Source organism: Musca autumnalis, unplaced genomic scaffold (genome assembly GCF_047663935.1).
Source record: "Musca autumnalis isolate F117 unplaced genomic scaffold, ASM4766393v1 scaffold_2, whole genome shotgun sequence".
In the NCBI taxonomy this organism is placed as follows: Eukaryota; Metazoa; Arthropoda; class Insecta; order Diptera; family Muscidae; genus Musca; species Musca autumnalis.
This window is the reverse complement of record NW_027411755.1, coordinates 31,742,491-31,756,657: the sequence shown is the minus strand read 5'-3', so window position 1 is coordinate 31,756,657 and position 14,167 is coordinate 31,742,491. Positions and strand designations below refer to the sequence as shown.

The 14,167-nt window shown below is 35.2% G+C and overlaps 1 protein-coding gene across 7 annotated transcripts in view; it reads left to right on the top strand.

Annotated features, from left to right (window-relative positions):
* Pkg21D (Protein kinase, cGMP-dependent at 21D) overlaps positions 1 to 13,966 on the top strand; it is a 173,192-nt gene extending 159,226 nt beyond the window's left edge. For 4 of the 7 annotated variants that reach the window (XM_073967496.1, XM_073967495.1, XM_073967494.1 and 1 more), the window contains 6 exons: positions 4,387 to 5,388; positions 5,448 to 5,817; positions 12,020 to 12,471; positions 12,536 to 12,699; positions 12,764 to 12,949; positions 13,018 to 13,966. In XM_073967496.1, coding sequence (XP_073823597.1) covers positions 4,387 to 5,388; positions 5,448 to 5,817; positions 12,020 to 12,471; positions 12,536 to 12,699; positions 12,764 to 12,949; positions 13,018 to 13,180 — 2,337 coding nt within the window. In that variant the 3' untranslated portion in view covers positions 13,181 to 13,966. Of the gene's footprint in view, positions 1 to 1,847; positions 1,887 to 4,386; positions 5,389 to 5,447; positions 5,818 to 12,019; positions 12,472 to 12,535; positions 12,700 to 12,763; positions 12,950 to 13,017 lie in introns of all 7 variants that reach the window. The other 3 variants (XM_073967493.1, XM_073967491.1, XM_073967492.1) reach the window with 1 other exon arrangement.
* Positions 13,967 to 14,167: the final 201 nt, after the last annotated feature.

Sequence of the window (14,167 nt, the reverse complement as noted above, 5' to 3'; positions counted from 1 at the left end):
AAGAATATTTTTTCTGAGACTAGCAGAGGCTCGTGGATTTTTAAAGAATATTTTTTCTGAGACTAGCAGAGGCTCGTGGATTTTTAAAGAATATTTTTTCTGAGACTAGCAGAGGCTCGTGGATTTTTAAAGAATATTTTTTCTGAGACTAGCAGAGGCTCGTGGATTTTTAAAGAATATTTTTTCTGAGACTAGCAGAGGCTCGTGGATTTTTAAAGAATATTTTTTCTGAGACTAGCAGAGGCTCGTGGATTTTTAAAGAATATTTTTTTCTGAGACTAGCAGAGGCTCGTGGATTTTTAAAGAATATTTTTTCTGAGACTAGCAGAGGCTCGTGGATTTTTAAAGAATATTTTTTCTGAGACTAGCAGAGGCTCGTGTATTTTTAAAGAATATTTTTTCTGAGACTAGCAGAGGCTCGTGGACTTTTAAAGAATATTTTTTCTGAGACTAGCAGAGGCTCGTGGATTTTTAAAGAATATTTTTTCTGAGACTAGCAGAGGCTCGTGGATTTTTAAAGAATATTTTTTCTGAGACTAGCAGAGGCTCATGGATTTTTAAAGAATATTTTTTCTGAGACTAGCAGAGGCTCGTGGATTTTTAAAGAATATTTTTTCTGAGACTAGCAGAGGCTCCTGGATTTTTAAAGAATATTTTTTCTGAGACTAGCAGAGGCTCGTGGATTTTTAAAAATATTTTTTCTGAGGTTAGCAGGGGCTCGTGGCTTTTTAAGAATATTTTTTTTTGTAAGACTAGCAGAGGCTCGTGGATTTTAAAGAATTTTTTTTCTGAGACTAGCAGAGGCTCGTGGATTTTAAAGAATTTTTTTTCTGAGACTAGCAGAGGCTCGTGGATTTTTAAACATATTTTTCTGAGACTAGCAGAGGATCGTTGATTTTTAAGAATATTTTTTTCTGAGACTAGCAGAGGATCGTGGATTTTTAAGAATATTTTTTTCTGAGACTAGCAGAGGCTAGTGAATTTTTAAGAATATTTTTTTCTGAGACTAGCAGAGGCTAGTGAATTTTTAAGAATATTTTTTTCTGAGACTAGCAGAGACCCCTGGATTTTAAAGAATATTTTTTCTGACACTAGCAGAGGCTTGTGGATTTTTAAGAATATATTTTCTGAGACTAGCAGAGGCTCGTGGATTTGTAAAAATATTTTTTTCTGAGACTAGCAGTGGCTCGTGGATTATTAAGAATAATTTTTCTGAGGTCAGCAGAGGCTCGTGGATTTTTAAAAATATTTTTTTCTGAGACAAGCAGTGGCTCGTGGATTTTTAAAAATATTTTTTTCTGAGACTAGCAGTGGCTCGTGGATTTTTAAAAATATTTTTTTCTGAGACTAGCAGTGGCTCGTGGATTTTTAAGAATATTTTTGAAGGGAGCATACTACCTATTACCCCAAAAGGGTACCCTTAATATCTCAAGAAACAAAGATCATCAACAATTTCTTATGACGTACTAAATCCAATTAATTTTTATATAAACTACCCCATAAATAATTGCGCCATCATTCCAGAGACCACAATGTGCACGTGAGCTATCTTTCACTATATACATATATTACTTTGTTGTTTATATTGTTTTAAATTTGTTGTTGTTTTTTCTTTTTTTTTATTTCTTCATCATGTCGCTAATAACAACGCTAATTAATTTTCTATATCAATATCCACAATTTATATATTGAAATGATCTTTAGCAAAATTATCTAATCTTTGTGTAACCATAATCTATATTTTTTCTGTATTTTCTGTACTCTTTTTCCTCACTGTCCCCCTACAAAATATTTCCCTCTTTTTTCTTTCCTCAAATGCTACTTAACAACAACTACTACAACAACAGGAACAAATAGATTCTAAACAATTTTGTGGAGAAATTAAGGTAAAACCTATTAGTTGGTATTATAAACCCATTCGATGTAAATTGAAAATATTCCAGAATGAAGATAAAGAAACGATGATCATCAGCAACAACAACAACAAGTTGCATTTTATACAAAAAATAAAAATATAGCTTTATAAATTATGCAGATCATTTAAGTAAATATTAAACTGGCGTCAGTATAACTTATATTGATAAAAATGTATAGGGAAAAAATATAGTGACTACCTGGTGGGCTATAGATTTTTTAATTATAAATATAACGTTTTATAAACATGAAATAAAGATAAAATGTCATTTTATATAAAGGGGAGCAGTTTTGGTCATTTTGCATTTTTTGGTCGGATATACCTAAACAAGATTTTTTGATCGGCTATATATAGACGAGCATTTTTTGGTCGGCTATATATAGACGAGCATTTTGGGTCGGCTATATATAGACGAGTATTTTTGGTCGGCTATATATAGACGAGCATTTTTGGTCGGCTATATATAGACGAGCATTTTTGGTCGGCTATATATAGACGAGCATTTTTGGTCGGCTATATATAGACGAGCATTTTTGGTCGGCTATATATAGACGAGCATTTTTGGTCGGCTATATATAGACGAGCATTTTTGGTCGGCTATATATAGACGAGCATTTTTGGTCGGCTATATATAGACGAGCATTTTTGGTCGGCTATATATAGACGAGCATTTTTGGTCGGCTATATATAGACGAGCATTTTTGGTCGGCTATATATAGACGAGCATTTTTGGTCGGCTATATATAGACGAGCATTTTTGGTCGGCTATATATAGACGAGAATTTTTGGTCGGCTATATATAGACGAGCATTTTTGGTCGGCTATATATAGACGAGCATTTTTGGTCGGCTATATATAGACGAGCATTTTTGGTCGGCTATATATAGACGAGCATTTTTGGTGGGCTATATATAGACGAGCATTTTTGGTCGGCTATATATAGACGAGAATTTTTTGGTCGGCTATATATAGACGAGCATTTTTGGTCTGCTATATATAGACGAGCAGTCTTTGGTCGGCTATATATAGACGAGCATTTTTTGGTCGGCTATATATAGACGAGCATTTTTTGGTCGGCTATATATAGACGAGCATTTTTTGGTCGGCTATATATAGACGAGCATTTTTTGGTCGGCTATATATAGACGAGCATTTTTTGGTCGGCTATATATAGACGAGCATTTTTTGGTCGGCTATATATAGACGAGCATTTTTTGGTCGGCTATATATAGACGAGTCGGCTATATATAGACGAGCATTTTTGGTCGGCTATATATAGACGAGTCGGCTATATATAGACGAGCATTTTTGGTCGGCTATATATAGACGAGCATTTTTGGTCGGCTATATATAGACGAGCATTTTTGGTCGGCTATATATAGACGAGCATTTTTGGTCGGCTATATATAGACGAGCATTTTTGGTCGGCTATATATAGACGAGCATTTTTGGTCGGCTATATATAGACGAGCATTTTTGGTCGGCTATATATAGACGAGCATTTTTGGTCGGCTATATATAGACGAGCATTTTTGGTCGGCTATATATAGACGAGCATTTTTTGGTCGGCTATATATAGACGAGCATTTTTTGGTCGGCTATATATAGACGAGCATTTTTTGGTCGGCTATATATAGACGAGCATTTTTGGTCGGCTATATATAGACGAGCATTTTTGGTCGGCTATATATAGACGAGCATTTTTGGTCGGCTATATATAGACGAGCATTTTTGGTCGGCTATATATAGACGAGCATTTTTGGTCGGCTATATATAGACGAGCATTTTTGGTCGGCTATATATAGACGAGCATTTTTGGACGGCTATATATAGACTAGCATTTTTTGGTCGGCTATATATAGACGAGCATTTTTTGGTCGGCTATATATAGACGAGCATTTTTGGTCGGCTATATATAGACGAGCATTTTTGGACGGCTATATATAGACTAGCATTTTTTGGTCGGCTATATATAGACGAGCATTTTTTGGTCGGCTATATATAGACGAGCATTTTTTGGTCGGCTATATATAGACGAGCATTTTTTGGTCGGCTATATATAGACGAGCATTTTTGGTCGGCTATATATAGACGAGCATTTTTGGTCGGCTATATATAGACGAGCATTTTTGGTCGGCTATATATAGACGAGCATTTTTTGTCGGCAGAGGGTCGTGGATTTTTAAGAATATTTTTTCTGATACTAGCAGAGTCTCGAAATATTTTTTTCTGAGACAAGGAGAGGTTCCTTGATTTTTAGCCTCGTGGAATTTTAAGAATGTTTTTTCAGAGACTATCATTTGTCGTGTCTTTAAATGTCGATTTTATGAAATCGAACGAACCGTGGTCCGTTAAAGTCGAGCATATATCACTGTATTCGAATTTCTTGCCCTTCAAACTTGACCTTTTCAACATAAAACTAATCGGACTTTCTCCTTCTTCCATTTTTTTCTCTTCTCCCAATCTTTTAGAGTGTTCTTCAACAAACCACAAATCCCATACCACTGGCCCATGACGAGCTGCTGCAGCCACCCTCGCCAACAGTACATCGTTCTTTTATTCCACACCCAGTGCAATGCAGTGACATATCCAGTACCCAGGATCGTTTATGTGAGAAGTGTAAAAAACTATTCGATCCTCGTATATCCCCAATACCCGAATTGACTACACATGGACCTGCAGTTGAAACCAAAGCATCGTCCGAGAGTAATGGTAGCTCAGTCGATTCTTCCATATCGGAACATTATCAATCATGTCAGTCACGTTCAGCTTCCACTGGTACAACTTCTGAAACCTGGACACCGGCTGAACGTAATGCAGAGGAATCGAAAGATTCTTCGAAAATTGAAAACGCCGAGCTAAATGGAGGAGGAGGAGGCGGTATGGTTAAAAATAAAATATTAGCTATAGCTTCTAGCAGCCAGCCGGTGCTCAAGAAACAGGGTGTATCGGGTGAAAGTTGTGAGACCTCAATGCATCAGAATATCAACGTGCCGATACCAAAGTATGACAAGGACTTTGCCAGTAAACAGCTAATTAAGGATGCCATTATGGACAATGACTTCCTGAAGAACATTGATGCATCACAGGTGCGGGAACTGGTGGATTCAATGTATTCGGTGAGCATTCCAAAGGGTAAATTTGTAATACGTGAAGGTGAGGTGGGAGCCCATCTTTATGTCTCTGCGGAGGGTGAATTTGAAGTGGAGAAAAATGGCAAGGTATTGGGTGTTATGGGTCCTGGTAAGGCCTTTGGCGAATTAGCCATTCTCTACAATTGCACACGTACAGCTTCGGTAAGGGTGCTGTCGGATGCCCGGGTTTGGGTTTTGGATCGCCGCATTTTCCAACAGATTATGATGCGCACTGGCATGCAACGCATAGAGAATAGTGTTAACTTCCTGAAATCAGTGCCTCTGCTAAAGAATCTGAGTGAAGAGATTCTGGCCAAAATTGCAGATGTCCTGGAAGTGGTAAGTTTGAGAAATCCTCTGCTCAAATTATGTTATTAATTATTTTTATTATGCCCTAGGAATTTTATCCTGCCGGTACATACATCATCCGTCAGGGAGCCAGTGGTGATACTTTCTTCCTAATATCTCAAGGTTCTGTGAAAGTTACCCAAAAGCTTGCACCCTCGGGTGAGGAGAAAGAGATACGCACCTTGGAGCGTGGCGATTATTTTGGTGAGCAAGCTTTAATCAATGAAGATAAGCGTACGGCCAACATAATTGCCATGGCTCCAGGCGTGGAGTGTCTGACATTGGACCGCGATTCCTTTACCCATTTGATTGGTGACCTCTGCGAGTTGAAGGAGAAAAATTACGGTGATGAAAATCGTGTCTTGGCTATGAAACATGCCGAGAAGACGAAGGAGATATTTGGTGCTAACGTTCAGCAAGGTAAGTTGAATGAGAAATATATAATATTCCCACGCTTTAGGATAAAATTTTGGACGGATTGTCGACCATATGATAGTCTACTCTGCGAGAGATCTACTGAAGTCAACCATCCGGTCTACTCTAGTCGATCTTTTGCTCTACTTTAGTCGTCCATCTGTTCTACTCGACTTTTGAGACTCGTGGATATAAAAAAATTGAGTCTAGCAGAGGCTCGTGGACTTTAAGAATATTTTTTCAGAGGCTAGCATAGGCTGGTTTTCGATTGTTTGAGTGGAGTATTCCCCCATTGGCTCAACTTCATTTATTACCCTCTATTACAGAGAGTAATGTTTTTCAAAACGAACTGACAGTGTTGCAAAATTTTACTGATCGCTACCAATATCATGATTTCATCCCGGCGAAGGGAATTATCAATTGGCTTCTCAGTTTTTGAAATGATGCCTTTTTTAGCGAAAAACCGAACTCTTTAAGTGTCTAGTATTCCCATATGAATGAGAATCACACTCACTTTTCGGCTTTTCCAAAGAAACACCAAAATCAAAATATTTTGCAACATGTCAGCACGTATCAACTAAGAATTCTTCGAATTCTGTGAGTTGAAAAGAACACCAACACAGTTGCCTGTGAGGTTGTTTATTGGAATTTTGTTTTTTTTTTTTTTTTGTTTTTAACAAAGCTCCAATTCGCCCGTGCCTCGGCTGTTTTTTGTTTGTTTTGTTTTTTGTTGAAGTTCAATCTCATTTTCGATTGTTTGAGTGGAGTATTCCCCCATTGGCTCAACTTCATTTATTACCCTCTATTACAGAGAGTAATGTTTTTCAAAACCATGGCACAATTACCAGGTAGATGCATCAGCCGACAACTACAACAAAAACGAGTTCAGTACTGTGAAATGTCAAAAATGTTTTCCAAAAATAAAGCGATTCACACAATTTTTTCAACAAAATTTTGTTAGGCAGTTATTAATAAACACATTATTACAAAAATCCGTCAAAAATTCACAATTTTTCTTTTAAATTTTTGTTTTTTAATTTTGTGTTTTCAATTACAACAACTTTTTTGACAGCTCACAGTACATCAGCTGGGCTGATGCGGGTACCTGTATGATTGTGCCATGTTCAAAACGAACTGACAGTGTTGCAAACTTTTACTGATCGCTACCAATATCATGATTTCATCCCGGCGAAGGGAATTATCAATTGGCTTCTCAGTTTTTGAATTCGAAGAATTCTTAGTTGATACGTGCTGACATGTTGCAAAATATTTTGATTTTGGTGTTTCTTTGGAAAAGCCGAAAAGTGAGTGTGATTCTCATTCATATGGGAATACTAGACACTTAAAGAGTTCGGTTTTTCGCTAAAAAAGGCATAATTTCAAAAACTGAGAAGCCAATTGATAATTCCCTTCGCCGGGATGAAATCATGATATTGGTAGCGATCAGTAAAATTTTGCAACACTGTCAGTTCGTTTTGAAAAGCATTACTCTCTGTAATAGAGGGTAATAAATGAAGTTGAGCCAATGGGGGAATACTCCACTCAAACAATCGAAAATGAGATTGAACTACAACAAAAAACAGAACAAACATAGGCTGGTTTATTTTTAAGAATATTTTTTCAGAGACTAGCAGAGCCTCGTGGATTTTTAAGAATATGTTTTTTTCAGAGACTAGCAGAGGCTCGTTGATTTTTGAGAATTATTTTTTCCGAGGCTAGCAAAGGCTCGTTGATTTTTGAGAATATTTTTTCGGAAATCAGCTGAGGCTCGTGGCATTTTAAAAATATTTTTCCGTAGGCTACCAGAGGCTCGAGAATTTTTAAAAATATTTTTCCAAAGGCTACCAGAGTCTCAAGGATTTTTAAAAATATTTTTCCGTATGCTATCAGAGGCTCGTGGATTTTTAAAAATATTTTTCATGGGACTAGCCAAGGCTCGTGGATTTTTAAAAATATTTTTCATGGGATTAGCCAAGGCTCGTGGATTTTTAAAAATATTTTTCATGGAACTAGCCAAGGCTCGTGGATTTTTAAAAATATTTTTCATGGGACTAGCCAAGGCTCGTGGATTTTTAAAAATATTTTTCATGGGACTAGCCAAGGCTCGTGGATTTTTAAAAATATTTTTCATCGGACTAGCCAAGGCTCGTGGTTTTTAAGAATATGTTTTCAGAGACTAGCAAAGGCTCGTGGATTTTTAAGAATATTTTTTCAGAGACTAGCAAAGGCTCATGGATTTTTAAGAGTATTTTTTCAGAGACTAGCAAAGGCTTGTGGATTTTTAAGAATATTTTTTCAGAGACTAGCAAAGGCTCGTGGATTTATAAGAATATTTTTTCAGAGACTAGCAAAGGCTCGTGGATTTTTAAGAATATTTTTTCACAGACTAGCAAAGGCTCGTGGATTTTTAAGAATATTTTTTCACAGACTAGCAAAGGCTCGTGGATTTTTAAGAATATTTTTTCACAGACTAGCAAAGGCTCGTGGATTTTTAAGAATATTTTTTCAGAGATTAGCAAATGCTTGTGGATTTTTAAGAATATTTTTTCAGAGACTAGCAAAGGCTCGTGGATTTTTAAGAATATTTTTTCAGAGACTAGCAAAGGCTCGTGGATTTTTAAGAATATTTTTTCAGAGACTAGCAGAGGCTCGTGAATTTTTAAGAATATTTTTTCAGAGACTAGCAAAGGCTCGTGGATTTTTAAGAATATTTTTTCAGAGACTAGCAAAGGCTCGTGGATTTTTAAAAATATTTTTTCAGAGACTAGCAAAGGCTCGTGGATTTTTAAGAATATTTTTTCAGAGACTAGCAAAGGCTCGTGGATTTTTAAGAATATTTTTTCAGAGACTAGCAAAGGCTCGTGGATTTTTAAGAATATTTTTTCAGAGACTAGCAAACGCTCGTGGATTTTTAAGAATATTTTTTCAGAGACTAGCAAAGGCTCGTGGATTTTTAAGAATATTTTTTCAGAGACTAGCAAAGGCTTGTGGATTTTTAAGAATATTTTTTCAGAGACTAGCAAAGGCTCGTGAATTTTTAAGAATATTTTTTCAGAGACTAGCAAAGGCTGGTGGATTTTTAAGAATATTTTTTCAGAGACTAGCAAAGGCTGTTGGATTTTTAAGAATATTTTTTCAGAGACTAGCAAAGGCTCGTGGATTTTTAAGAATATTTTTTCAGAGACTAGCAAAGGCTCGTGGATTTTTAAAAATATTTTTTCAGAGATTAGCAAATGCTTGTGGATTTTTAAGAATATTTTTTCAGAGACTAGCAAAGGCTCGTGGATTTTTAAGAATATTTTTTCAAAGACTAGCAAAGGCTCGTGGATTTTTAAGAATATTTTTTCAGAGACTAGCAAAGGCTCGTGGATTTTTAAGAATATTTTTTCAGAGACTAGCAAAGGCTTGTGGATTTTTAAGAATATTTTTTCAGAGACTAGCAAAGGCTCGTGAATTTTTAAGAATATTTTTTCAGAGACTAGCAAAGGCTGGTGGATTTTTAAGAATATTTTTTCAGAGACTAGCAAAGGCTGTTGGATTTTTAAGAATATTTTTTCAGAGACTAGCAAAGGCTAGTGGATTTTTAAGAATATTTTTTCAGAGACTAGCAAAGGCTCATGGATTTTTAAGAATATTTTTTCAGAGACTAGCGAAGGCTCGTGGATTTTTAAGAATATTTTTTCAGAGACTAGCAAAGGCTAGTGGATTTTTAAGAATATTTTTTCAGAGACTAGCAAAGGCTCGTGAATTTTTAAGAATATTTTTTCAGAGACTAGCAAAGGCTGGTGGATTTTTAAGAATATTTTTTCAGAGACTAGCAAAGGCTGTTGGATTTTTAAGAATATTTTTTCAGAGACTAGCAAAGGCTCGTGGATTTTTAAGAATATTTTTTCAGAGACTAGCAAAGGCTCATGGATTTTTAAGAGTATTTTTTCAGAGACTAGCAAAGGCTTGTGGATTTTTAAGAATATTTTTTCAGAGACTAGCAAAGGCTCGTGGATTTATAAGAATATTTTTTCAGAGACTAGCAAAGGCTCGTGGATTTTTAAGAATATTTTTTCACAGACTAGCAAAGGCTCGTGGATTTTTAAGAATATTTTTTCACAGACTAGTAAAGGCTCGTGGATTTTTAAGAATATTTTTTCACAGACTAGCAAAGGCTCGTGGATTTTTAAGAATATTTTTTCACAGACTAGTAAAGGCTCGTGGATTTTTAAGAATATTTTTTCACAGACTAGCAAAGGCTCGTGGATTTTTAAGAATATTTTTTCAGAGACTAGCAAAGGCTCGTGGATTTTTAAGAATATTTTTACAGAGACTAGCAAAGGCTCGTGGATTTTTAAAAATATGTTTTTTTCAGAGATTAGCAAATGCTTGTGGATTTTTAAGAATATTTTTTCAGAGACTAGCAAAGGCTCGTGGATTTTTAAGAATATTTTTTCAGAGACTAGCAAAGGCTCGTGGATTTTTAAGAATATTTTTTCAGAGACTAGCAAAGGCTCGTGAATTTTTAAGAATATTTTTTCAGAGACTAGCAAAGGCTCGTGGATTTTTACGAATATTTTTTCAGAGACTAGCAAAGGCTCGTGGATTTTTAAAAATATTTTTTCAGAGACTAGCAAAGGCTCGTGGATTTTTAAGAATATTTTTTCAGAGACTAGCAAAGGCTCGTGGATTTTTAAGAATATTTTTTCAGAGACTAGCAAAGGCTCGTGGATTTTTAAGAATATTTTTTCAGAGACTAGCAAACGCTCGTGGATTTTTAAGAATATTTTTTCAGAGACTAGCAAAGGCTCGTGGATTTTTAAGAATATTTTTTCAGAGACTAGCAAAGGCTTGTGGATTTTTAAGAATATTTTTTCAGATACTAGCAAAGGCTCGTGAATTTTTAAGAATATTTTTTCAGAGACTAGCAAAGGCTGGTGGATTTTTAAGAATATTTTTTCAGAGACTAGCAAAGGCTGTTGGATTTTTAAGAATATTTTTTCAGAGACTAGCAAAGGCTCGTGGATTTTTAAGAATATTTTTTCAGAGACTAGCAAAGGCTCGTGGATTTTTAAAAATATTTTTTCAGAGACTAGCAAAGGCTCGTGGATTTTTAAGAATATTTTTTCAGAGACTAGCAAAGGCTCGTGGATTTTTAAGAATATTTTTTCAAAGACTAGCAAAGGCTCGTGGATTTTTAAGAATATTTTTTCAGAGACTAGCAAAGGCTCGTGGATTTTTAAGAATATTTTTTCAGAGACTAGCAAAGGCTTGTGGATTTTTAAGAATATTTTTTCAGAGACTAGCAAAGGCTCGTGAATTTTTAAGAATATTTTTTCAGAGACTAGCAAAGGCTGGTGGATTTTTAAGAATATTTTTTCAGAGACTAGCAAAGGCTGTTGGATTTTTAAGAATATTTTTTCAGAGACTAGCAAAGGCTCGTGGATTTTTAAGAATATTTTTTCAGAGACTAGCAAAGGCTCATGGATTTTTAAGAATATTTTTTCAGAGACTAGCAAAGGCTCGTGGATTTTTAAGAATATTTTTTCAGAGACTAGCAAAGGCTAGTGGATTTTTAAGAATATTTTTTCAGAGACTAGCAAAGGCTCGTGGATTTTTAAAAATATTTTTTCAGAGATTAGCAAATGCTTGTGGATTTTTAAGAATATTTTTTCAGAGACTAGCAAAGGCTCGTGGATTTTTAAGAATATTTTTTCAGAGACTAGCAAAGGCTCGTGGATTTTTAAGAATATTTTTTCAGAGACTAGCAAAGGCTCGTGGATTTTTAAGAATATTTTTTCAGAGACTAGCAAAGGCTTGTGGATTTTTAAGAATATTTTTTTAGAGACTAGCAAAGGCTCGTGGATTTTTAAGAATATTTTTTCAGATACTAGCAAAGGCTGGTGGATTTTTAAGAATATTTTTTCAGAGACTAGCAAAGGCTGTTGGATTTTTAAGAATATTTTTTCAGAGACTAGCAAAGGCTCGTGGATTTTTAAGAATATTTTTTCAAAGACTAGCAAAGGCTCTTGGATTTTTTAAATTTTTTTTCAGAGACTAGCAAAGGCTCGTGGATTTTTAAGAATATTTTTTCACAGACTAGCAAAGGCTCGTGGATTTTTAAGAATATTTTTTCACAGACTAGCAGTGGCTCGTTAGCTCGCCTACATACACGGTATAAAGATAATTTCTATTGTGTGTTTAATTTTTTGTCCTTTTTCAGAATTCCCTGATCTCCAACTCACCGACTTAGAGGTTATTGCCACATTGGGTATTGGTGGTTTTGGACGGGTGGAGCTCGTCAAAGCTTATCACCAAAATCGTGTGGATACATTTGCCTTGAAATGCCTAAAGAAGCGCCACATCGTCGATACCAAACAGGAAGAACATGTTTTCTCGGAGCGAACAATAATGTTGACCTGTAATTCACCTTTCATTTGCCGTCTCTATCGTACATTCCGAGATGAGAAATATGTCTATATGCTCTTGGAAGCATGTATGGGTGGTGAAATTTGGACAATGTTACGGGATCGTGGTTGCTTTGATGAAAATGCTGCCCAATTTATAATCGGTTGTGTTCTCCAAGCCTTCGAATATTTACATTCAAAGGGTATAATTTATCGGGATTTAAAACCGGAGAATTTGATGTTGGATGAGAGGGGTTATGTTAAGTTGGTAAGTTAAGGGTGTTGGTCTCTCAAGTCGCTGAGGGGTGTTAATTATAAAATTTCTGTTTTAGGTTGATTTTGGTTTTGCCAAATACATTGGCAATAGCTGCAAAACATGGACCTTTTGTGGTACTCCTGAATATGTGGCCCCGGAAATTATTCTCAATAAGGGCCACGATCGAGCTGTGGATTATTGGGCCTTGGGCATTTTGATACATGAACTGTTGAATGGGACGTAAGTAAAGCTTTGTGGTATAGCCTGATATGAGGGGATATTCATTTGTTGTGATTTTTTCCAGACCTCCCTTTGCCGCCAATGACCCCATGAAAACCTACAACATCATCCTGAAGGGCATTGATATGATTGACTTTCCCAAACGCATGTCCCGCTCTGCTGTTCAGTTAATTAAGAAACTTTGCCGCGATGTACCCGCAGAGCGGTTGGGCTATCAAAAGGGTGGCATACAAGATATCAAGAAACATAAGTAAGTATAGAAGGGGGAGATTATTGTCTATTTTAATATAAATAATCGTTTCTTTTTTCTTCTCTTAGATGGTTCCTGGGCTTTGATTGGGATGGCTTGCAAAGTCAACTGTTAATACCACCTTTTGTGCGTCCTATTGCCCATCCCACAGATACCTGTTACTTTGATAAATTCCCGTGTGATCCTAATGAGCCACCAGATGAGTTATCCGGTTGGGATGCAGATTTTTGAACAACACTTGACCAATTTCTGCTATGACCCCTTATACGGGGTCTTAAGTGCCTTTATTGCCTTTTTCGTTGTGAATGGGAATCAAATATTTTATTGGTTAATATATTTTATAAGAAAATAAATTTTAGTGTAATTTAGGGGAGGGGAAGGGAGAGTGGACGAGGTTAGAATCTTTATTAAAAACCTAAGAAATATTATAATGTTCTTCTAAAGAGTCTATAATATACTAATTTTTTAGATCCTAAAGAGAATATTTGTAGTTTATTCCTTAGCCCTCCCCATGGGTTTTATCGAACATTTTGCTTGCTTTAGATGTTAATCTTATGAAATATCGTGAATATAAACTTAGTTTAGCTCAAAGAAAACAAAACCATTGTTTTAAGAAAATATATGCTCTTTACATTCTATGAAAGTGCCTTTGATCGAAAAACGAAAAATGTTGCTCAATTTAATTTTTTGTTTTTTTATAAAAATTTTTTAAATATTTTTTTTTCGTAGTACCTTTTCTTATTGTATACGCACATAAAGGGTTAAAATGATACGTAGATTTTTTATATTTTTAGGGTAGTCTAAGTCTACAGCTATGTTTATATTCTTCTAGAACAAAAATTATCTATTTATCACCTAAATCATATTTCCACTGTTGTTAGAGCTTATATAGAAAATAATTTAATTAATTTTTTGTATAAGAGAAATAATTTCTCTTTATTAAATTGTTGTTATAAATGAAGTCTATTGCTAAATAAAACAGAAAATAGTTTTTCCTCTCTTTAATGACTATAAAAATTAGTTTTATTTTGGTGGGAAAATTTTTTAAGGCTTATGTGTATCTATGAATATTTTTCATGAGACAAGCACAGACTCGTGGATTTTTGAAAATAATTTTTCTGAGAAAAGCGGAGACCCGTAAATTTCTAAAAAAAAATTCTGGAACAAACAGAGGCTCATGGATTTTTAAAGAATATTTTTTTTGAGACCTGGAGAGGT